The following is a 26741-nucleotide window of genomic DNA, read 5'->3' as shown; positions in this document are numbered from 1 at the left end:
AACTTCATAATGATATAAAATTATATATATATATATATATATATATATATATATATATATATATATATATATATATATATATATATATATATATATATATATATATATATATATATTGCTGCTAATGCTCATTTTGTATTGAGTCATTCGCCAGTTTTACTTTTGAAAACAACAATAACAACAACAGCAACATATTTCACGACGAGCAAGTCAGATAATGGTTCATGCTGGCTGGTGCTATTACCCCTTTTGCCATGACTTTGACGTTCGACTGCCTCCCGCCGACGGGGATACATTTTTAACATGTTTTCACATGATCTTCGCAACACCCCTCGCATTCTGTATTATAATCTTAATTAATATTTTTTCACGCATGTATGATGGTCTTATGATATGAATCACGATGAGCTTTAATATGAAAGAGTGAATGCAATGATTGTTTTGTTTTGTTTCAGGGAAAATTAAAAACAAATGCAAACTTTTCCAAGATAGAGTCTCAAAATGGACACATATTGAAAACAAATATAGTGTACATACGTTACAATTGATAATATAAAATATGCGAGTCTTCTGTACACATGTGAAAGCATTTATATTGTTGATATATCGCAATATATAATCGTTATAAAATGTATATATACATGTAAATTTGCAAATATTTACCATTTGTTGTCTTCATTTTGGTTGCTGCTGACAGTTTTTCATTTAAATTTCGCAAACCTGTTCGGAGAAATTGCGGGACCCGATGAGCCCATTGGTATAATTTCGGTTATAATTTATACGCTTATATGTATTCAGGGTGCAGGATCAACGGGGTTTTCAGGGGTTTACACGCGGGCTGGAAAGAATGTAAACACACCGTTAAGAACGTTATTTTTGAAAATATCTTAAGTTATTGAAATACATTTTCAAAAATCTTAAGTGCATAAAAGACATTTTTTTCTTGAAGTTTGTGCCGATATCTTAAGGTATAATAATAAATCCCAGAATACGTCTGAAATAGGTGACAAAATTTCACGTTGCGTGAAGCTTAACCGTGTAATACAAATCTGCCTTTTATGCACTAGTGGTAATTCTTATGAAAACTTGATTTAAAAAGATATTTGAAAAAAGCACCACTTACCGCTGTGTTTACATCCATTAATGTTTAACTCACAAAGTCACGTGATCTTGCACTCTGTATTACCGCTTTAAGATAAAATATGTGATTAGAACATTGTTGTCACACACTAACGCGAAAATACGTTTTTTTGCAAAATAAAAACATGTTAATCCCTTTTTATAATAGAGCTGCAATATGGGACCTATCTGGCACCCTAATATGGGCAATCTCATGCGACAGATATAGGTCCCATATTTCTAAATTTTTGCCGCTAGTGGATATGCCCAGAAACAGCCAAAATGCGCATGTTTGCTGAGACGTCACATAAAACTGCTCAGATACAAAATTTAACGACTCACCACATTACACTATGTCGACCGTATTGTCAGAGCATATAAACGAAATTGTCCACGCATTCCCTTGCTCAGAGCTCCGTAGGTCCGTTAAGCATCACAATTATGTCTAATATTATGAGGCTTATTTGTTTGCTTTTATCTCTATTAAATAAAATGATATATTAAGGGGTATGCGAATGTCAGAGTTAATTTACATGTCATCGCTGAGTCTTCACAACTACTTTATGTGCCAAACAGCCACGTACTTTGACCTTTCAGGGGGAAACATTAATTTTAGCCAAAGTATGTCAAATTTACTCCGGCTGCCCGAGTATTTGCCAAATAAATAATTTGTATCCAAAAAGACCAGTGCACGGTGGTCAATAAGACCTTCATGTGCACTGGTAGACACTTTAAAGACAATGTATGTATGTTTGCCCTCAAAATGACAAGGTTACTCCGCCAAGAGTGGTGGTGTAGTGGATGAGGTGTCCGCCTAGCGATCGGGAGTTCGTGGGTTCGCTCCCCACTCGGGGAGCATTCTCATTATCTCCTCCATAGACACCTAGTACTGGTTCTTCCCAGGAAACGGACTCGATAATGTCCCTCTGCCTATAATGCTCTAAAGGGCGCTTGGCAGTATATATAGATAGATAGATAGATAGAGTGTGCTGACAATCTACCAAGACATCTCTTTCCGCTCCTTGCGCGCTGTGCCGCTTTTATGGTTGCTCTTGAAGTCACCAGCCGTGAACCGGACTCCGAAACGGTTTCCCCCGCACGTTGAGCGTACTGAGTACCGCCGTCCTGGGACACTTTATTTATTTGTATAAGGTTCTGGTCTGCATCACTGCACAGGTCCGCCCCGTTCGTTCTTTAAGCTGCCACCTCAGATGCCCCGCTGCTCCCGTCCCTATTCCGGTGATGTAGTGAAACCATTATCCACCTACGGGCAATTACCATTCCGCTTGGCGATCCTTGCAAGTTTTGGGAGTCAGCAAAGTCAGCGGGAGAGGACGCCCAGCTCGAGTGATGACGTTACTATCGGAATTAGAAGAGCCGCTCGCAGAAGTTCCCCTATCCGACACTTCTCAGACGATGTAGTGAAACCATTATCCACCTACGGAGAATTACCATTCCTCTCAGCGATTCTTCGGAGCAGACTTCAAGAAAATCTTCTGCGGGTGACTCTCGCCCCGGTCGCGACTTTTACGGTTCAGGTGCTGACCGAGGTTATATTAAGGGATATGTGAATCATGTATATCACAGATCGGCGACTCTATTTGTGTGGCATCTCAAAGATAATTCTACTTTTTCCTGTTCAAAGCGAACATACAAACTAATAACATATTATCGCATATTTCGGCAAGTTCTCAAGTTATCAGAAGTTCAGGTTCAAACACCGACAACAAACAACTTTGGGCCATTATTTCACCAAACTATATTAACGTCTATATCGTCAACCTCCGTGCAGAGATTTGACTGGAACCAGATGTCAGAGCATTGTATGTGAGAGCAAGGAACGACAACTTTGTGTGGAGATTGCTACATCGTACGGATTTTTACCCAACTGCTATTAGTTGAGTGTAACCGCAAAATAGCTCTTCATTAAGAAGGTTTACGTCAAGTTTCAGTGGCAGAAATGACATGGATTGCAAAATTTTACTACTCTATTAGAATGAAATATTCAAAATTCATTGTACAAAATGAATCTTTTTAAATGGCGCAAGAGAGTGTAAGTATGGTTAAACCATTTCAGACAGACTTTTAGTTTTAAATCTAAGTCGTTTGAGTGTGTTCTATTCAAAATTTGGGATGGTCATTTTTATTTTCATTATTATTATTGTTTAATGTTCGTTACTTAAGTTTTTATCTATTAGACAATAATAGAAAGTAAAAGTTCAAAAACATTTTTAAAAGTTAAAATTAAGTTAAAGTTAATCATTGTAAAATCATTAAATGCATGTGACATATTCAAAATTGCTACCAACATTGTGCTAGTGGTTTGAATGATCATCATTTATTTAATCATTAGAATATGTCTCCGTAGTTTCGGCCTTCTTAATGCATACATCTAAATATTTTAAGTGAAAATTTAAAAAAACATGTTTTACATGTTAATCCATAGTTAAATGTGTATCAGGGCTTTCCTTTGACGCTTGAAAATTACAGAATACCCTAGTTTGACTCTTGAGAAAATTACGTCATGCGTCACATTTGACCCGGGGGAATGTACCCACTTGCGTCAAAGAGATCAAAAGTTGTTAAGAGTAATTGCTTATTGGCTTGGGGCGGAGTATCTTTTGGTAGACGCTAACCGTTATCGCCCGTTTCCAATCATTGAAGCACAAGTCCGCCCAGTAGGCGGAGTTTTGCCCATTGAGAAATCTAGTAATGACCAATTAAAACACTGCTGGTTCGATGACGCGTGTATCAACGTTCCATTATTTATCTGAGCGTTTGTTTTCAGCTGTTTGCAGAAACGACATGTATTAAACCCACTAAAACAGAATGGACTCACCCGCATCAGTTTTAATAATATCCAATATATAATTATAACATCCATATCCACAATATTTTAAGATATACTTCCACAATACATGTATGTCAGAATGCAGTGGTTTTTTTCAGTTTTGGGGGAAGGGAGTCGAGTCCTCTGAGAGGGGGAAAATTCGCGCGTAAAAGGGGAAAATTCCTATGCTTAGCTAGTAACAGTACAAAATCAAGTTTTAACACTATAATTCACCATACAGAGGGAGAAAAACATAATTCAAACTCTTTTATTCATTAACATGTAATGTTCATGTTCAAAGTTCAACATTTCTGGGCTTTTCAGCGAATTTATCAATTATTCTGGTGACCTCCTCTTCACCAAGTCTCTCCGTGTGAAGACAATGTCTGATCAGACTTCTGTGTAGCTTCCCCAAGCCTGTTTCTCTGTGGCGTGCAAAGCAGGTTGAGCAAACTAAACAGTCTTTCAACACTCTCTTGACCGGACGTGTCTGGCGTTTCACTGCCGGCATTTGAAGAAGACTGACTTTTAAGTTGTACTTGTTTGAAAAGAATATCAATTTATTTTTAAGTTAAAACAGATTTGTCAATTTTTTTACGATAGCTTTTGTTGTTTTGCAACATGTTGGAATACGTATGGTTTGCAGTAGATGTCGTAAAGCGAAAGTCGTGATAGTGAAATACGTAAGGTTTGCGGTAAAGGCTAAAATAAAGTAAACATGCAGATGCAGTTCAGGAAAATTGTAGTTAATTTGTAACAAAAGACGTATTTAAATGAGGTATTGATTAAAATTGAATAACACTTCCGAGAGGGGAATTTTAAAAATATTTGGGGGAAAAATATATACTCTAAAGATGGGTGAATGGGGCCGAATAACGCCGAATATTTCATCCAAAAAAAAACACTGGAATGTATTTTCAATGCTGAATACAGTGTACCCAACCCTGTTTTATTCCATGTTTGCACCGTTCAAAGACGCAGCGTTTTTTTTCCTTCTTTAAACAGGTCCGGTAAATGGCCCTGTTCCCAATCGGGACCGGACCTGGTCCCAAAATCGCCAACGGACCTATCCCAAATAGTTTATATAAAAATGGCCTCGTGTCGATTCGAAAATCTTAAATAGACTATCTTTTTTGTCTCAAAACGACTTCAGAAGTTAGTAAACAAGTATGAAAAGGAAACAATTTTTGTTGTAGTTGTTGTTGTTCTTTTAGAATGAGTCCGACGCAACTTCCGATAGGTGGAGCCACCTAGTTACCAAGTTGACTGTTCCCCAGCCGGCATACATAATGCGGCATTATTGAATGCTGGCGGGGAAACAGTCAACCAAATAAGGCAATAGTAATAAAATTGACCTTGTTTTGTACGTTTCGATAACAATGTTTCACATGTTCGTGACAGTTTTTTATTGAACGTTCTCGTTAAATACAGATTCAATATACAAAATAAAACCCTTATCAGAAAAGAATGATAGATATTTCGAAATGCCGACTTTGACAAAATATTTTCCCGTGTTTTGGTTTTATTCGTAGCGACGTCTTTACGTAGTAAACAAACCCAAATATGGAAATCCGAAATCTCATTTTACTCTTCAAATACTCGCGGCTAAGTTAAAAAGTCAACTACTTTCGACGATTTTGCACATTGCATTGTGGTTTTTATATAAATAGCCAGAAAATGAGTCACAATTCAAAATACTACTTGACGAAATCAGCCAAGCATTAAAGTCTTGAAGACTTTGGGTTTCGTCCTGAACCAAAGAAAATTAATTCTCCGTGAGGTCAAATGATGGTACCCTTCAAGAATTTTCAGCTGAGCCAGTTGGTAAGGCGGTACTGCCCTCGGCAAGTTATCACATTGACTCGCCTTGCACATCAAGTGAACAGTCAAACATTGAGAAAAGTCACACAGAAAGTTTTGATATTGACCAAGGGAGACCTTGTAATAAGCACGTCACCCTTTGACACAATGTTTTCCACCTAAATTTCTGTTTTCCATTATAACAATGGTCATCTGCTGGTCCTTTTAATTTAGACAAGTTATCTCAAATTGCCACACAAAGTAATTGTTTTATTGGGCTTTATGCCATTTTAAACAATTTTCAGTTATATTGAGGCAATACCCATTAATTCTATGTGGAAAACCAGTTCTTATTATTTTTTTTAATAAACTGGTATTTGTTATACAGACTTATGATTTACCCTATCCCAGAATGCCATTGATAGTGTATAAAAGCATTGTTTACTACATAAAATAGATTCCAGTTGATGTATTTGTATGATTTTTGATATTTCCCAATTTGATGAATTTCACGACGCGAAAATTCCCAATTTGAAGGATTTCGCGACTCAAAAATTCCCAATTTCTAGGGGACAGGACCTGTTCCGTAACAGGTGAAAAAAAACGCTGAGACGCGCGAAAGTTATGCTGGCATATGTACTCTCTTTATCGCCAATTTACATGCTTTGCATCAGAGTTGCTAAAAATAACCATAGAACTGGTATAACTGACCGTGTGGCAAAGTGACAAATTTGGATGCTGCATGTGCTAATTGATTGCAACATAGGTGTAATAATTGACCATTTGAGACGGCATAGAAAATCGGCGTGTTTGTCGCACGTCTTCGGTAAAGATGGCACATGAAATAATTAAATCCGGATTTGAGCCGTTCAGGGTCGATTTTGAGATAAATGTAAATCCGATTAGTTAGTTTAAAGAGGTATTTTGATTGTAAACGGCTGGCACTGACATGAGCAGTAACTGACGAAACATCTTCGCTACTTTCCGAAAACCGTACCATTCTACGAACGTTGCTAATCTCCGCCAACTATAAATTATCTATTAGCAAAGTAAAGCACTGCAATATCATACTTAAAACAATATGTCAACCGAATTATATAATAATTGCGTATTTGCTAGGTTAACTTATTACTGGCTTTCATTTTCTGCAGAAACAAAACACATTTCATTTCATTTGCAAACGACGTATCTCTACCTGTTTTCTGATACGGTATGGTTCGTCGATTTTAATTTATTTCTAACGATCTTGATAACATTTTTTATAGAATGACGAATACACATGCGGTGTTACGGATGGTCTGATTGATAAAATTTCACATTGTACTCACAAGAAATTGCACATAGAAAGAAAATAAAGAATAACAATAAGCAAGGGCTCGAGGGGCTCTGTCCTCTATTCCATTTATCCTATGGTCTCTGCATGAATCTCTGCTTAATTTTCCGTATTTTGAATTTGGGACAATCGACACCCCTGATATATATTATGTCACTACAAGTGCGATTTTTATTTTCGTATTGATTTCACTTAAAAATAATGCTCACAATGTTGGTCACAATGTATGTTTGCATTATCTCTTTTATTGACTGGAATATAAGAAATAAATGTTTAGATATTTGTAAATTTGTTGCTTTTTATATATTATATCTCAGTAATTTGCTTAAAGTACAAAAGATCATTGACTCTCCTGCGTTAAAATGATGACTCATACAAATTTGATTTTGACTCGTGAAAATTTGGTCCCAAGAGTCATTGACTCTTGAGATTTGAGGTCTAAGGAAAGCCCTGGTGTATTCTTGGACATACAGGGGTGGCAAAATCAAATGTCCGAGTTGCCCGAGTCGTACATTTGCTTGTCTGGGCAACTGATTTTTTTCAATAAAGTTGTCCGTGGACAACTAGTTTTTTATCGTGTCCAGGTATTCAAAAATACATTGTATTTAAGCCGTAATTAAGTTTTACAAAACTGGATGTTGACACGCGATTACATTGTTAGTGCTATCTGCGGAGCAATCAAGCTTAAATACGGGCACTCTATTGCGCAGTGATCTCCCTTATTCTATAAGAGACCGGGAGCATGCCGCATTTTCAACATTCGGCCCAACTGTTAGACGGTGTACAGACTGGTTTCTTTATTTTTACAATCAGACGGAAATAAAAAGTATCAAACTAAGATAATCAAAACACGGTCTACCTTGTTATTTAAGACGACTTTAATGGTAAAGATGGAACATTTTGTTTTTTAAAATCTTCAACAACGGAGCAGAAACCCGAAGCTTTGAGCAGTCCACCTCCCAAAAAACTAAGAAAGATTATGATAAAAAATATGATCTAAGTAAACGCACCAGAACTTTTCAAGAAACTTGGCTAACAGATTTTCAATGGTTACATGTACCAGTTGATGATAATCAAATTGCAACCAGTAGCAGTGCAGAGCCTCAGTCTGATGAGGTCCACATATTGGACTAGTTGAATTTGTTAAGATTACGATGTACTTATGTTCAACACATGTTTTAATAACACTAGCTTTGCAAGATTAAAAGTTTGAGAAAGTCTTTATATTGTTTATAATATACTGCTATAATGAATGTACCATTGAAATACAATTATAAACACAACAAGCAAATCATACTCATTTTGATATATTCCACATTATTTTACATTAATCAATAAATGCGTTTATAATTTATATAAACATTTACAGACAAGTGTAGTTCAGCATCAGACAAGTTAAATTTCCTAAATGATTGTCCGTGGACAAGTATAGTTTTTTGAGATTTCGCCACCCCTGATATACCAACAAAAACTGCATTTAAAATTAAACCGGCCATGTTTTGACAAAAACTGGTTAGACTTTAAGCTCCCTGTAGTAATCTGTACATGTACAACATTTCTCATAATATTGGTCCTTCTGATTGACTGCTAGATTTTAGACTTTTGCACATGTGTACTTTCCATAAATACATGTAGATTCTCAATTGAAAAATGAAACTCTTTCTCGTGTTATTCCTTTAATATGTTTACATTTTTTTCACAAATAAGCGGCTTATAAAACATTTGATAAACATACTAATGAATGATGAACAAACTAATAAAATAATATGTTACTTAATTTAAAAATCATAGCATCACCTTAGAATAAACAAGACTTACTTGCCAATTTATTTTCCTTTTTCTTTTAACCCTTTCCCACTCAGAAGCAAAGTGGAAATGGCTATGTGCAAACAGCATAAAATCAGCACAGCTGAGAGTAACTCGCACTCTGTGCAGGTTTTATACTGTTTGCTGCTCATCAGTATCTAAGGGTTGGAAATGAAGCTTTTAAATCTAGAATCTAGTAAAAAATGTCTTTAATTAAATTTAATTTTCTAAGGGGCCACAAATGTGTTAAAATACGTATCTAAGTGGTAAGGGGTTAAAATGATTTTTGTTCCAGATTCATTCTTTGGACTCTCATCGGACTGATTGTATTTCAAAGTTCAAGTCACAAGGTCAGTATGAATTTTACAAGTTTTTTATTGTTTTATTTTATGTGAGTGGAGGCAGCGATTGAACAGTACTTAAAATCTTTAATGTCTGCCTTTATGATTGAAACTGACAGTTCTGAGCAAGCCTTGATACACATTTTAAAACACAGACTTGTAAGCTTATTCTTTTTCCAATCAATGGGTGGTGGGGATGGGGAAACGTACCAGTAACTAGAGCCAGTTTGGTCATTGTCGGCTGTGGTACTACCGGTAGTAATATGTAAACCAGGTATTCTTAAGTATACCTAACAGTGATTTTATTTGCTTTTATTTGTTACAGCCTGTGCCATTTGAATTGGGAAAATTAGCGCGGTAAACCATGAAGTTGGGAAAAATAGTGCAATAAAGCATGAAATTGGGAAAAATTAAGCATTATAAATATGATTATAAGTAACAGAATTAAAATTGTTTTTAAGTGCATGTTCAGGGGTTTTTCTAGCCATTTTGGGAAAAGGAGTCTAGTCAAAATGGGAATTGTTATAATTGATAAAAGTGGAAAATTCGGAATTATTTATCGAAAAAAAGAATTAAATTAAAGTTATATATTTTGTAGGATGTTTAAATAAAAAGTTGAGATTTTTTTTTTGGAAATCAGATTTTTTGGGGAAATTTTGGTCTCCTTTTTGGGAAAAAACATTGATTTTTGCGATTGGGAAGCAGCCGAAAATCGGTGGTAATTTTTAGCAAAAAAAATCACTGCCTTAATGTACAACGGGTACAAAAAATATACTAAAACACATTTAAGTAGGTTTTTCTTGCCATTTTCAAAGTTTTAGACTTAATATCTACATTATTACCAGGGCTCCCCCTGGCCCAAAAATTTCTGTAGCCAACATTTTAGCTAAATGGATTTTTTTGTAGCCAAATTTTAGAAACTGTAGCCAAAGTATTAGCAAAGCATATGGAACCTCCTGTTGTAAGTATAGGCTACAGAAGTGTAAAAGAAGAAACTAAACAAAGAAGCTTTAATATGTTTATTACTATAATCATCATGTGTGCGATAACAAAAGAAACACAGTTGTGCATCAAAGTACACATTAGTCATAGCCGACACTACAGCCGCTTCACTTTTGGATATTGCTGCAGCCTTCGCATTTGTCATGGATGTTTTCAGACTAGATGCTTGTGAGGCCTCTTTGTGATCTGAAATAAACTAAATCAAATATGCTAAATTTCAAAACAAAAAGCTCATTTTGAAAAGTGTCAATATATATTTATTATGAACATAAATTATTATTGTTATTTTTAATATATTATTAATAATAAAAAAAATATTAATGTATATACATTTTAATATTAATGATTGTCATTCTTTTTTATTACATTTAGATTTTTCGTGTTTTGAAATGTTGTCTTTTTTCAACATACTACACCCAGAAGTGAATGAATTTGATTTTTGAAACTGTATGCATATTTTGCAATACATCGTTTTTGATTTTGCATTATTATCTAACCACATGAATTCCTAAAGCCAAACATCTTTAAATGATCTATTATCAGATTTGTGTTTTTTTTGAGACCGGGTCATAAGATTCGTCAGAGTCCAAAGGACGCTTATTGCCTATGGTCGCCATTATGGCAGTCACAATTTCCGACACCTTCGCCGTAAATGTCAAGGGTTTTATACCCCTTCATCTATCGTCATTCACAATTGTAACGCATTAAGCCTTTAATCATCACAAACATTACGAACTTCTCGAAATTAAAATCAATTATTAACTTCTTTACTTACGTTCATTGTGTGACTAAGTTGATAATTCGCTAACGGCTTTTACTCATATTGATTGAAATCGGCAGCAATCTTTAATCAGATGTTATTGTTTATTTAAGCTGATAAGATCGACGGTTACACCAGTCAGTTTCCTTTGTCTCGATATCCGGTTTCTGACAGATGTTAATGCAGGTCAATAATACGGCGATGTATTGAAGCACAGTCTAAAGCTGAAAGAGTTTACTATCTGGAATGGCATTTGTCAGGAAAATAATTGTTTGGCAAAAACGTCCAGCGAACAATTTTTTCCTGACAAAAATCGTTCGCCGTACGTTTTCGCCAAACGATTATTTTATTCGTCGAATTTGCTGAATTTTCACCATTGGCGAACGGCAGCGGAAGCCCTGATTACTAAGCTTCTGTTATTTTTGTTTTTATTCACTGTCCAATTTTTCGACTTTAGTTTTAAAATGAAGAATATTATTTAAAATGTTTTGTTCCAGTAGTATGATACAGTTCAATATGACAGAAACAAAAATTTACTAATGACAAAAGTAAAATTTATAGCCTGTATTTTGAATTTGAACATAATTTTGTGGTTCTAATTCTATTCTTTTTTTCACATTTAAGAATTGGTTGGGGAATATCAGCCCTGATGAACATTAACTTACCCTTTGAAAATAAAGCAATCCTTGAGACATTGGAGCATGTCTTACTGACAAAAACTTGTTCATTGAAATTTTAAATACAAAGATGTCTGATGATGCAACAGCTGCATCATGATAAGAATGTCATCGCTGATTGAAGATTTACACTTACCATTAACCATGGCTTATGAAAATTAGTTCTATGCATTGTGCGTGTACTTACATGTAGAAACACTAACATTTGATTTTGGCAAGTTGTATTGTTTTTGAAAAACAGGTTCTTGAATGATTAAGTTTGGGGTAACTGGTTGCAGATAAAATTATCTTAAAGGTTTAGCATTCAGTAAATGCAGCTGTTGTTCTTAACTTGGTATCATGAGTTTTACTTGATCAATATACAGTTACAATGTATATTCATAAATTTACTTGAAAAACATGTTTATATAGGTGGATTCCAGTTAATCTTTTCCTGTTGATCCTGTATATGCATTGTAAGAACGTATATACCTTCACATATATTAAATGTGTGTTGTAACATGAACAGTTATGTATGTATAAAGCATACTTAATTTTTTGGAATGGAAAATGAAAAAAAATGTTGGCAGCTATGACTAGGCAATTATTGAAAATATTTGCTATCAAGATTTTCTCTAGTTAAAGGGACTTTATATCTAGAACCATAATTATTATTTTTTTGGTAGTTTAAGCAGGGTCATTTAAGCACATTTCTTAAGAAGTGAGTGTCTTACATGCTTTAAAATTATTTTTTTTTATTTGGTATGGATTGAACAAAAAGTAAGATAAATTAATCATTCATTTCAAAATTATTGTAAACATGCTGGTGAGGTACATGTAGGACATTTAAATTGAACAACAAAGAAAGATAACATAAACAAAATTTTGGTGCAAAGTCTACACCGCCTTAAAGCAAACAAGGATGTCTGAATTGTTCACTTTTATCTGCCTTCTAAGGCCATGTCAACTTTTATCCTTTCTACATATTTACCTTGGTCGACAATTTATAGTAAAACCCCATTCATCTAAAGTGCTCTATTCTAGGTGACCGAGTTTTAAAGTTGAAGGCTAGTTTACCATTCAAAACAACCAGACGAAGGTTTACATGCTTTGCATAGGGTTAAGCTTTAAACGGTTGTATTGACTTATTGTGTCTTTAACAGTTACTGTAGTTGTCTGCTTACATGTAACTATCAGTAAATGCAGATATTTGATCCTTTTCAGCATATATCGGTCATTCATACATTGTCTATTCAATAGGTTATTGCAGTTTGGCTATATCAGGAAAAGAATACTGTGTTATGGTGTATCTATATTTTGCAGGGAAGGGTGTTACATGTACATTAATTCATTATTATCCCATAGGTGGACGGATATTGTTTTGGCATTGTCAGTCCGTCCAGGGCTTTATCAGGAAATTGGGAAGAGGCCAGGGACCTTTCAAATTGGGAATTTCATGCGCAATAACTGCTCATTTTGGGAAGACCATATGTTTTTAAAGTTTTTGATACAGGGTCTTTTCATTGTGCAGAATTAGTAAAAGACACATTGTGGTGCATTTTTAATCATATTAGTGCTCATTAGAGCTGTAACGATTCACACATCATTCGGTTTGTTTCTATTACGATACCATATGGTCCGATTTTATTATTTTCGATTCAACTCAAATTACACTATTTGCTGCTTATTTTGCAAACTATTTCATGTTTGGGTTTACCGGGACATGAATTAATATGTTTGGTATTTCTTATTTGTTATTAACTTATTATGTTGTACATTTAAAGTGTTTAGTTTTAAAAAAATGCATCATTGTTTTATAAGTAACAAATTGATTTAACAAAACTTCCTGTTGAGTTATGTATCAGATGTGTTTAACAGAAAAAAAATATGTAAGTATATAAACAACTTCAAGTTGACTTCTTAACAGAATGCACACAGTTTAGTAAACAAACCATATGTATTGAGGAAAAAATGAGATCAAAACGTCACATGGGTATAATTTAGTAACAGTAACTTTCTGTTATCAAAATGTATGTGACACAAATCACATTATTGTTTACTAAACTCTAACTGACTAGCAATCTTAGTGCTTCCAGAATTAGGGTAACTTACGTCATCAAAACACGTTTTGCAAGTTGCCTTTGCATTACATGTAGAACCTTAGTGAAACCCGAAATGTTCCCATACTTTTGGATTTAATTTTGACGGTGCGTCTTTCAGCATGGTTGAAGAAGCCATTTTACCGGCTGATGTAATGCTCAGCATGTTATTCATTCATTCATTGGATGCCATATTGGCTATTGACCAATCACAAGACGTATTACAAATGACAAGAAAGTTTAGCTGACGGATTTGGAAAGTAAGGTTTAAAATTCAGATCAATCGGGATTGCAGTTTATCAAATCGAAATTGGTCGTATTGGTATCGAAATAGAATCGGCGGCGTTGAACCGGTTTTTCGATGCATCGAACCGAATTGTTACAGCTCTAGTGCTCATTGCTTTCAATTTGGGATATGCCCAAAATTATTTTTTTTTACAATTTGGGAAATTCCTCTATCAATTTTGGGAAAAATTACCTTATTTTCGATTGGGAAGGGCCGAATTTCTGTTATATAAGGGTGAAAAGCCCTGCCGTCCATCTGTCTGTTTTTCCGTCTTTCGGTCCGTCTGTCTTTCCGTCCGTCCGGAGCCATATCTTGGAAGTGCTTTGGCGGATTTCATTGAAGCTTGGTATGAGTATATAATATGGATAAGAAGATGATGCACGCCAAATGGCAATGTACACTATCTGTTAATAACACAGGGCCCTCTCTTGCCGCCAGGGGAAGCCACCCACATCCCTCATGAGGGTGAATTTCGCTTCGTTTTGGGCGAAAAGGGGAATTTCTTTTCTCTAGAAGATCTTTTCACCAACCATTCAACACCTAAAATTGCTATAATTTAGTGTGATATACATAAATATACATTTAATCAAAGGTTAATAGCATTATACCAGCTGGCAACATGGGTATAAATTTAAAAAAAAAAAATTTTTTTTGGACAGGGAATTTTTTGCTGAAAAAGGGGAAAAAGTATACTTTTTTCATGGGGGAAGCCGCTTAAACTCGGCGGTTAAATTTACTTGTTTCTTATATCTTGCTTGTTTAACTTGACAAAGTCTGTACATTTTGGAAATGCATGTCAGCAAGAACTGTATTGTTCAATATCAGCAGATATTTGTTAAAAAGCAAAATAAAAATGCTTTGATATTTATACCTTGTCTTCTTTCATTTTAATTTATGATAGCTCTTTACTTTAAATAAGCAAAATGTATCAACAAATCATTTGCTGCCAAGATAAAAAATTAGTCACTTAATTTGTGTACATGTAATCAGGGGTTCTGAAATATTTTAAGAGTCTACTTGTCCACGGACAAGCTGGACCCACAAATTCACTTGTCCGTACCAAAGAAGTACTTGTCCGTACTTTTAAGAAAGGTAAAGAAAAGATCATTACTAATTAAGCAAATGATACAAACATACTTTATCTGCTAATAAAGATTACTCCTTAGAAAGTTTACATTTACACACACCGGCAACGTTTTCAAGCCAAGGGGAATCATTTAGCCAAGAGTTAACAAATTCTCGTTTCCGCTTGGCGTCATAGGCTTTATCATATTCGTACTTGTTTTTTCTCGTCTTCTCCGACGCCGAACTGATTTTATCATTGGTCTGATTTGCGTCATGGCTTGACGTTGAAGTCATTTTATTAAAAAAAACATATAATGTTCGCTGCATGTCGGTAGAACATGTATGAGGCCATTTGCAATTTACAAAAAATGTTATCTGATGCGTGATTGGCTGTCGCTATAGATATGTGCGCTGGTTTCTCTACTGAAAATGTTATCTTATGCATGATTGACTGTTGCTAAATACGCGTGGACTGATTTACTACATTAAATAATTATTATCGGAAAATTACCTACCTTGCAGTTGAAAACGTGTGCCAGTCCGCAGATTAATCATTAGCTATTTATATAAACTTTCGTTTTTGGTTTTCGGAAAATCGAGTAGTTACGTTCTCAAAAAATGTTTACCACGGAAACTGTACTTGTCCCCGGACGAGCCAGCTTTGAAAAACTGCTTGTCCGGAAGGGGAAATTGACGACTCGGACAACTGGGACACCTTATTTCAGAACCCCTGATGTAATATATGTGTATATATGATGCTCATAACTCTTAGATTACATGTAATGTTTGACATATTTTTTCACCAACACTAATTATGATATTTGCACGAAACACTAGGTGAAACCTGACAGATTACATTTTTAAACCTCAGTACAAATATGTGATTTAGGTTTACAAGCTGTGTCATGCGTAACATCACATTCATATACACTTCCAGCTGTTTAAATGTTGTACAACAATAATAAGTGTATATGTGTGCAGGGGCTGGTGCCTTTCCATGGGGGGGGGGCGGATTTTTACGCTAATACATTAATGGGGATTGATTTACAAATATTCTAAATTCTAAGTTACTAAAAAGATATCCTTTTTAAAAATAAATATAATTTATACAATGATGATTGCGTGTAATTACTTTTTGTACTAAAACTAAATAATAAAAATATTGTTTGGTTTGGTTTATAACTTTTCAATGATTATTCGAATAACTAACATTCAACAGAAATGCCTAACATAAACATATCAGTGAAAGGTGTATTAACCTTTTCCCACTTAAAGAAGAAAAGTGAAAATGTGCAAACAGCATAAAACCAGAACAGCCTGCTAGTAACTCACAGTCTGTTCAGGTTTTATGCTGTTTGCTGCTCATCAGTATCTACATGAAAGGTTTAGAGATGAAGCCTTAAAAACTAAAATCTAGTTAGAAAGGTTTTAAATGAAATATAACTTCTAAAGGGACTACAAATGCGTAAAAATACGCATTTTAGTGGTAAAGGGTTAAAACTGCAAAACTCTTTGCTAAACTTAACAGCTTTATTTAAAGACATCTGAAGGTCAAATCATGATGATCCATTTTGCAGGGAATCGCTTGGGCGAAAGTATACTACCTTTTATGTCACTGGGAATATGAACCAATAATGGCTGCAAAATAAGTCAAAAAAGCCCTGAAGCATTTTAAAATGAGATTCTGATTGGTCTTGCCAAAGCAACAAAACAGCCTATCGGTGTTAAGCAGATATGAGCTTAATTTGATAAACACATAGTAATTTCAGTTGCTCTGTTAATACATTTGTAAATTGTAATGTAACAAAACTTTCTTTTGCAATTTATGAGCCTCTATTTTGTTGCAGAATTTTCTTATTTGATACCATGTTTTATCTTAATCCCTTTGCATTTGAAACAACACTTCTTTGAAATCATGACGACAACAGTTTCAAAAACTCTAACAAGAGGCATGCAATTTAAATGTGTAACATTTGATATAGTGAGTACGTAAAAGAAACCTTTTGTTTCCAAATTGGTCTTCACAGAACACGAAAACCTTAGATGGTTATTGTGTTTATGGCAAGTGTAAATTTCAATAAAGGTTGATAAATTGCCATTTTAAAATCCACCGGTGAAAGGAATACATGTTCATGTAGGATTTATTTCCTTCTATGCTTGACAATTAAAGGACTTTATTTTGGTGGGATTGGTCAGTTTTATCAGTGTCTGAATTTCTTAAAGGGGATTTGTGCACATTTATCAAAATAATGTAAATGATGATGTACTGAATATGATCTTTAATTATAATAAATTGTATATCATTAGTTAATACTTATTTATATGTCATTAACACTTTCTATTATGTTCATTTAAGTGGGATTGTTTAATTAAAAAGGGACTATAAATAAAGTTTTCCAGTGAAGTGAATTTTGAAAAGGTGGCTTTATAAAAACATAATTATCTATATTAATGCCATTCTAGTAATCAAGCAGAAAGAATCCATATCCTTGAGGAAGATCCGTGTTTAACAGATTACTTTACCAGTATTTAACATATGATTAATAAAACTCCCTTTAAAGTTTATAAGCTGATGTGGCCTTTTTCAACTTCATTCAGATTTGAATGTATAGTTGTAAATGCATGATTCAAACTGTTCTTGCCTGAAGTTATGATGCAAATAATATTAATAATTAGTTTTTACTGAGTTTATGTATTGTTCTGTGGTATTAACAGTATTCTAGTAGAAGGATTATCAATGGATATTGTAAGCCTTCTGACTTAAGGCTGGAAACTATTAAACATTATTAAACTCTAAAAACTTTGTGTCAAAGGTCCAGCTGTGAGTTCGAGACTAAATGTTTTTTACAACATTAGTTATATTTTATTGAAATAAGTTTGTTATTGTTTGTATTTTATATTGAGTGTCAACAGGATTTGTTTTTTTATTGCTACACATGTACATGTATTGGTTTATTTTCTTGTGTACATTTATTGTACAATTGAAAGTTATTTATATATTTTTTTTATAAAACATATTGGCTGGAAACTTAATTCAACAGAAGTTATATAATACATCATGGTAATTTACAATGTATCACATTGATAAGAAAATAATAGCAGTGCAACAATAGACATAAAGAAAATATGTTTTAACTTTTTTCAAGTGTTATGTACGAAAAAATGGGTATACATGTTTTAAACATAAATTAATCATAGTAGCATTAGCTGAAGTTGTTTTCACTTTTTATTGATTCTCATTACAGGCTGTTAAAAATTAAATGCATATTTTCTTTTAAGAATTCTATTTGACTGTTGTCCATTATGTACATGTGTATATATTGTTGCAAAACCATTTGCAAGTGGTGAAGGCTATAGATATCAATTAAAAAATGTCAGTAACATATTCACGTTCATATATACTTTAATGTTTCAACCATTGACACATTGAGGCGGGAAGACTTAAAGAATAGCTTGGACGCCTTTTTCTATAACTTTGCTATTTGTGGATCGATTTGGTTATTTTTGGACTTATTGTGTTTCATTTTTATATTGCTACAGTGGTAGACTAAACACATAGCACTATATTTAGCAAACACGTGAATATCTCATCTTGTAAGACATATATTAAAATGTTTCGGACATTGACATATTGAGAAGATAAGACTAAAAATAGCTTGGACGCTTTTTTCTATAACTTTGCTATTTTTCAATAGATTTGGCTAATTTTGGACTTATTTTGTTTCATTTTAATATTGTTACAAGGCTATAATAAACTAATACCACTATATTTAGTACACTCTTGAATAAGGAGTGTAGGACAAACGGCACCAAGTAAATCGGCACCCAGTGTTTTTTTTTTGTATACGCGGATAGTCGGCACCCTGTAAATTTGTCGACCCGGACAATCGGCACCCGATTTATGTGTATACCCAGACAAACGGAAACCGATTTATTTGTATACCCGGACAAACGGCATCCGATTAAAGGCGATTATACTATTTGACAACAAATAAAATTATAGTATGGAAATTACAACTGGCTTGCATTTGCCTTGCCCAAATATATGTATACAATATATAATTTAAAAACATCACAATACACGGATGACGACCCGTTAACACCTAGTTGAACTAATTCGTCCAATCCGCTAATTGCTTTGGTCAAAGAGATGATTAATAAATCGAAAGTACGGTTGACCTTAAATGCATTATTTTTCTCTTTCCGCAATATTGTGTTAGTTTGCTGCATTAACTAATATAAGTGTATTTGAAGTGAAAACACCAATAATAAACAACCAGTGCTCACGCTGATGCCAGACATTAACGACAATGGCGATTATTTTATCGGTTACTGTGTGCACACTCGACCCTGTGTATTGTCATACACGCGTCAATTAACTTGTGCGACATCGTGGCCTAGAGCGTTTTTCTCAATCAGTGTCCGACAGAAGTGATACATTTCGGAAAATTTCTTTTATCTCCCCGTGCTTTATCAATTATCGGTAATTGTTAAATCTTCATTATTTGTTCGCAAATTATTATTTAATCGTCATTATTGAAAAATGACCGCAAATATTGTCGGCTGATTATGTTTTTCACGCTGTTTGTTTTCTGCAATTAGATTACGTTAACATTGCTTGATGAACTAATTATTTAATCGCTGTCAACTAATTATCCCCGTAATAACCGCTAAGTGTCGTCACAATTTACAAATATGCTTGTTTTAATCAATTACAAGCGGGAATCGATATATTATTAAAACCGATTTCAACCGACTTTTCAGTGATATCCTCAATAAAAACACAACGATTCTGTCCATACATATAGCTATGACCGGGAACTTTATATAGAGTGCCGTTTGCCCGGTTATATGAATAAATCGGGTGCCGATTGTCCGGGTCGACAAATTTACAAGGTGCAGACTGTCCGCGTCGACACATTTACAGGGTACCGACTGTCAGCGTATGCAAAACAACACTGGGTGCCGATTGACCGGGTGCCGTTTGTATGGATACCATACCTTGAATAAGCACTGTATTCTGTGAATTTGGAATAAGACATCAAGCTGGGAATGGATATCCGTTTGGTGATTATCTCAAACAAAACTAATCATTTCAAGATCTGAATGTATTTTTGTTTTTGTAATTTTTTATTCATACTTCACTCTTAATAAGCAATTCTTTATGGCTTTTTTATTAACAGTGATTGTATTTTTATCATTTTAACTGTATTTTAAAACTGTGTTCGTGCGCGGCATAGACACAGTTTTATTGTATGATGAATAAAATAAAAAATTATTTAAAAAATCCAGTTTTGTAGTAAAATCAATGTAATTGAAGCTATTATATATGCAAGTATATATTTTAATTATAAATTGTCAAACTAAATAAATACAACATGTAAAACTTCATTTTATGAATAGTTGAATATACACAATTTATTCCCAAGTTGATGTTTTATTCCAACTTCACATAATACAGTGTTATATATCTCTTCATGTACATGTAAGACTGTTTCTGTAGCTTTGCTATCTATGGATAGATGAGGTCAATTTTTGACGTATTTTGTTGCATTTTCATGTTGCTATAAGGAAAGGCTAATTTTGAAGCAATTTTATTAAACTTGAAACTTGAAACTTGCTAATTTGAAGAAACGCCTATTTATATAATTATATTCAATGGCGTTGTACAAAACATATAAATATACATATAATTGATAAAAATAAGCGTGATTGATACTTTTATGCAGCATCAATTAAAGGATTAATGATCTAAAAATGTGTGATATAAATAAAAATGCTGTAAGAAACTTAAGCAATAAAACAATACAGGCTACGATATTAGAACACAGGGAAAATAAAATATTATGTAATAAATTGATATAACTAGGGTGAAGACAATAATTATAATGATATTATGAGCAAAGTTTTGGCAACATAAAGATACTGTTTTTCATTAACTGAAAGGATACGTGAAAGGATATTTCTGCACTCTGGCTGTTGGATCCCACAGCTACCGGTCGCCTGTCACCCTTACGGACACTTCTTTTGGGTTTTTAACCGTAATTTAACTATTGTGACTACAAGTCACAAATAGACTGACCAAGTGTGACTACAAGACACAACTGGAAGGTTAAAATTTCAGTGTGACTATAAGACACAGCAAGAGGGGCTAAGCGTGACTTAAAGATCGCTGGATGATGTCATTCAATCGTTGAGCAAAGAAGCCCTAATGATTTTTGGTTACCGGTCACTTGTACAATAAATATCCTTTTCGAGCAAAGAAGCCCGCACAATTCTTCAATTTCTTAGTGCTCTGAGTCATGGTTGTTGGACAAATAAGCCCATAGAACTGAGCCTCGGTTTGTTTTGAAATCACAGGTATTCAAATTAAAATAGGTTGTAAAAGTCTCTGAAGAGAAATGTTTTCAAATTCCTTTTGAAAATGTCTATTGAGACAGAAGTCCGAATGCTTGATGGTAGGTCATTCCACAGTTTCGGACCAACAACTCCGAAACTCCTGTCCATGAAAGTTTTTCTCTTTGTGCGTTTCACATCATAACATCCGTCATACGAGACGGTAGATCGTAGGTAACGTGCTGGTACTTTTTCTTTTAAAAGTAAATGTCGCGTGACCAACAGAACAATTTACATGAAGTTCAGTAATTTGAATGTTATCTTAGCCTTTACTGGTAGCCATTGTAGTTTAAACAAGGCATCTTTTGAACTGTCATATTTCTGTCGGCCGAGTACCAATTTGGCACACATGTTTTGGATACTTTGCATTTTTTTTATTTCGCATTGAGCTGTTCCATACAAGATGAGATTACAATTATCCAGATGGGATATTACCAAAGACAAAACGAGTATTTCTGTTGCTTCTTTTGTTCTGTATTTCCTTTTGTTTTTTATTTAAGGTAGTTGTACATAGCTGTACGGCACTTAATTTTGATGTGTTCTTTAAAATTTAGTGTTTCGTCAAAATATGCACCCAAATACCGTATGCATTTTTCTGCTTTAACAGTGTCACCAGCAATATATATTTCTTTAGATTGACATTTATTTAATTGGGGTCTACTACCGAACATGATGAATTCCGTTTTTGATGCGTTCATTTTCAGTTTATTCTCGTTCATTTAGTTGTTAATAACGAGTGCACAACTTTCAAGTTCTTGAATGGCAGTTCTTTCAACAGAAGAAGATGTAGGTTTGAATCGCTTGTTTGCGGTGTGGTCGTCTGCAAAACCGTAGACTGTGATGGAGGGAGGAACGACATCAAACAGTGTTCCAGCGTACGTCAGGTAGAGCCATGGACCAAGACAACTACTCTTGGGGACACTACACTCCAAAAAACGTGCCGCCGATAAAGCTTAATTAACACTTATGCGACAGCTTCTTGGACGAAGATACGAGTCTATCCAGTTAAGTGCCGTGCCACATGCACCGTATTGTTTTTGTAACACGTCTAGTAGAATGTCATGATCGACTGTATCGAAGGCAGCACTCAAATCAATGGCGATAAGTGCTGTAACCTCTTGTTCCTCCATACCTTCGAGTATATCATTGACTTGTCTAAGTAAAGCAGATTCACAAGAATGGAATTGTCTGTAGGCTGACTGATTTTTTGGAAGGTGATTGTTTTCATTTACGTGTATATTGAGTCTAAACAAAGTAGCTTTTTCAATCACTTTCAATAGAAATGATAAGTTGCTCACTGGTCTATAGTTGGCATAACTCAGGTCTAGTCCAATTTTCTTAAGAAGTGGTCTTACTATTGCCTGTTTAAATTTTGAAGGAAAGAGATTAACCAATTTTGTCACGAACGGTAGTAACTTGTTTAAAAATGATTTTAGTACTCTTGTTGGCAATGCATCTAGTTCGCATGATTTTGCTTGAAGATGATTGATGATCTTTTTCACTTCATCTTGGGTTAGCTCCTCGAACATACCGAAACATGGTACTTCCTTGTGATCGGGTGTGAAATTTTCGAAACTTGAAAGGGCATCTCGAATTTTGTTGATTTTATCCAGGAAGTGATCGGCAAAATTTTCAGCTATCCAGCGTCGCTTTCACCTTCCGGCATAGGGTTATCAGTATTTTTTCCTGTTAATTCTGATACAAACTTGTAGAGTTTTTTAGAACCTCCGTGAAAATCAATTACTTTTTGACTAAGCGATCGTTGCTTCTCTGCATTCAACTCGAAAGTGTATTTATTTCTGGCAATTTTGAAAAGTTCATATAGGTCTGGTTGTTTGTATTTTCTCCACATGCGTTCCAGTTTTCGTGTTTTGCGTTTAAGATCAAGAATGTTTTCATTAAACCATGGTTTTGGTGCACGACACATTTTGTTTTTCTCAATGTTATTATTTACAGGCGCAAATGCTAATCCTAAATTAATAATGATTACAAACCTTAATGCATGGTATAATTAGACAGAAAGAATTGGTTACAATATGTTATTTGGACTAAAATTGTTGGATTGTTATTCGTCTGCAGCAACAAACTTAATTATGGATCAAAAATTATATTATTCACTTTTTAGTACATGAACATGTTTATTGCTTATGTCTGCAAAACACGACATCCTCAACCCATATAGACTGTATTTCAGATGTTAACATTTGTTTCACTCAAACGTGAAAGACAAAACTGTTAATTGTGTATTGTGTACAAAAGTTGGCATTTTGGACCATGACTTTTATGAAAAAACATATCCAGTTTCCAGCTAGGTAGATTTTGTTTCACTATTTGTGCACCAAGAGGATACTAATGTTATAATTACACTAGTATGTGGACAATAAGTATTGAATGTTCATACATCAATGTCTCTGACGCATACTTTATGTTGATGAAATCATAACTGCACTTATATTTTGAACATTTTTTTTTGCAGGATGCCACGGAGGAAAAAACGCTGTAAGGGCTTTGGTACTCAGAAGTACCAATGGAAAAAACCTAAGGTCACCACCAGCACAGATGACAAAATACCCATTCTATCGGGATTGAAAAATGATTCGTGTACTGGCAACAGTCCAACCTGTAGTAATGGTTATGTCCAAACATGTGATAAGGGGACCGACCATGACTACTGCATCCGTTTGGATGATGATTCGGCGTTGCTCAATACAGGCTTCACGTTTCAAAAACACATATTGGTTGGTAAATAAAATCTTTACCACTTAGATGCGTATTCTTTACCACTTAGATGCGTATTTTGACGCATGTGCAGTTGCTTTTGTAAGAAATGAACAATTTAATTAAAGACCTTTTTTACTAGATTCCAATTTAAAGGCTTCATTTCAAACCCCTACATACAGGTCAGCAGCAAACAGTATAAAACCTGAACAGACTGCGAGGTACTCGCAGGCTGTTATGGATTTATGCTGTTTTCACATAGCCATATCCAATTTAGGCGGAAAAAGTCGTCCATGATTAGCCTGTGTGGACTGCACAGGCTAATTTGGAATAAAACTTTTCGCACAAGCATTATGCCCAAATTTCTCAAAACGCGACTATTTCTCTTATGATAATTATTTTTCAAATGTTTATTTACAGAACTTTGCACAAATCTTATAAACCACCTAATTGCCACTGAATACGAACAGGTCTAGTTGATGTATCAAATACTTGATTTTTATTGTGTTCATTATAATCTAGCAGTTTTATATATTTAAGTTAAACAAATAACAATATTAAACAACAAATAAATGTATGTGTGATGAAATGTGTATTCATGTTTGGTAAACGAATTTCAAAGATCTATGAGTACAATCTAATCTTCAATAAAGAAGTATTTCGTTAATTTATTATTAACCGTTGTGTAATGTTGTATGTTGTTAAATATGCTATTAAACTATCAATAAATTCACATGCGTTTTTTCGTTCGTTATTTGTATGCAACGTTTACCCTCATGTGGGGATACGTTCTACTTAGGTACTACGGTATACGGCACGGGATCCAGACATAAGCCCCCCCATGACAAACCCCCCCCCCCCCCAAATGAAAAAATGAACATTTAGACAATTGCCCCCCAGTAGAAATGACACGTAGGATATAAGCCCCCGAGTGCTTATTTTGCATCTGGACATTTGCCCCCAAGTGCTTATTTTAGAAGTGGACATTTGCCCCCCCCCCAGTGCTAATATCATGTTGTTTCCATTAGAATAGTATATCTCTGTATTTGGATTCAGTATTATTTCATAGAAACTTAGATCATTATAATTTTAAATTAAAAAGGTCCAGAAATCACTTTAATTGCCTAATCTTAGGTAAAACAAACATCTTAAAGAATTTTAATTGCTCTTTAATTATTCAATCAAAAGGATTATCAGCTTGTTAAAGGTGTGACATGTGGCTTTGATCATATACTTGTTAATGAAGGCACATTTAAAGGCAATTATTTTTGTAGTTACATTGAGTGACTTTCAGCCTCGTTCTGAAGTTCGACGGGTCAGGTGATATCTAAAAATAGCAACAGTCGTATTCATGTGAAACTGGTCTGTTTAATGCTGGATCCAATCATATCGCCGCGCGTAGGTTGGTTATGAAGCGTATCGATTTTCTGCTTTAAATCAAATTTCATTGCAAGTGTGTTATACTTACCGACTGGAGTACACGCTTTTAAACGTCTTGGTTCATTCAAAATGCTTGCGAAAACGTTGCGCACCAACATGAAGCCGTTTATTGTGAAATTCTGTACTTGTGCATTTTTCTTTTACCTTGTGACGATGGCTTTGCAGATTAAACCGGACAGTTTGCATAGATCAACAAACCCAATATGTAATTTGGACCCATTCGGCTGGCATGCAGATATGACGGTATCTTCAGACAAAACAGCAAAATCCGCGGGGACAAAAAACGATCACACAGGGACAGTCAGCGATCGCATTCGGAAAGTACTGATTCATGGAAACGGCAGTTATAATTTGCACCCAAATCTTCGTAAAAAGGATTCTTTTTCGCAGTATGGGCAAGATAAGTACCTTAGTCAGTTTTTTGGGTCGAAAAGAAATGGGTTTTTTGTTGAAATTGGAGCATATGACTGACAGTCTCTATCGAACACATTACTCTTCGAAATGAAAAACAACTGGACGGGACTTTTGAAGCCAATCCCCACATGTTTTCTCCCATAGCTTCGGTAAACAGAAATTGTTATGCTATTAACTGTTGCCTTGGATATACGAATACGTCCTTGACATTTACGCTTGCCGGATTCTTGTCCAGTGCAGATGCAGTCATAACTGCACGTCACAGGAATAGAATAAACAGCGAAAGTATCAAATTTAAAAATGACAAGACGTACAACAACACCGTAACCGTTCAATGTTACAGCCTCTTGGATGTTCTGATCGTGATTGGAACTAGAAAGGTGGATTACTTCTCATTGGATGTTGAAGGCGCAGAATTGTACATCCTGGAAGCCATAGACTGGAACCAAATTGACATTGATGTCTTCACCATAGAAACGGATCAACACAGAGACAAAATAATGTCATTCATGAAAGATCACGGATATAAATGGCTTACACACTTGACAGGAGATGACATTTTAGTAAACGACGCGACTAGCAAACATTTCATTTTAGCAAAACATGAGTATATTTACGGCGACAGACGGTGTTATTCAAATCCTCGAGAGGTTTTAGAGATCTTTGGGTTACCTTG

At 34.6% G+C, this 26741-nt stretch overlaps 1 protein-coding gene across 1 annotated transcript in view; it reads left to right on the top strand.

Annotated features, from left to right (window-relative positions):
• The first annotated feature begins 3042 nt into the window (after positions 1 to 3042).
• The window catches only part of LOC127856977 (SUN domain-containing ossification factor-like), a 148767-nt gene continuing 125068 nt past the window's right edge, over positions 3043 to 26741 (top strand). The window contains exon 1 of the mRNA XM_052393198.1: positions 3043 to 3172. Coding sequence (XP_052249158.1) covers positions 3144 to 3172 — 29 coding nt within the window. The 5' untranslated portion in view covers positions 3043 to 3143. The remainder of the gene's footprint in view (positions 3173 to 26741) is intronic.

This window comes from Dreissena polymorpha, chromosome 14, assembly GCF_020536995.1.
Source record: "Dreissena polymorpha isolate Duluth1 chromosome 14, UMN_Dpol_1.0, whole genome shotgun sequence".
In the NCBI taxonomy this organism is placed as follows: domain Eukaryota; kingdom Metazoa; phylum Mollusca; class Bivalvia; order Myida; family Dreissenidae; genus Dreissena; species Dreissena polymorpha.
The sequence above is the reverse complement of the archived record's forward strand: the minus strand, read 5'-3'. Positions and strand labels throughout refer to the sequence as shown.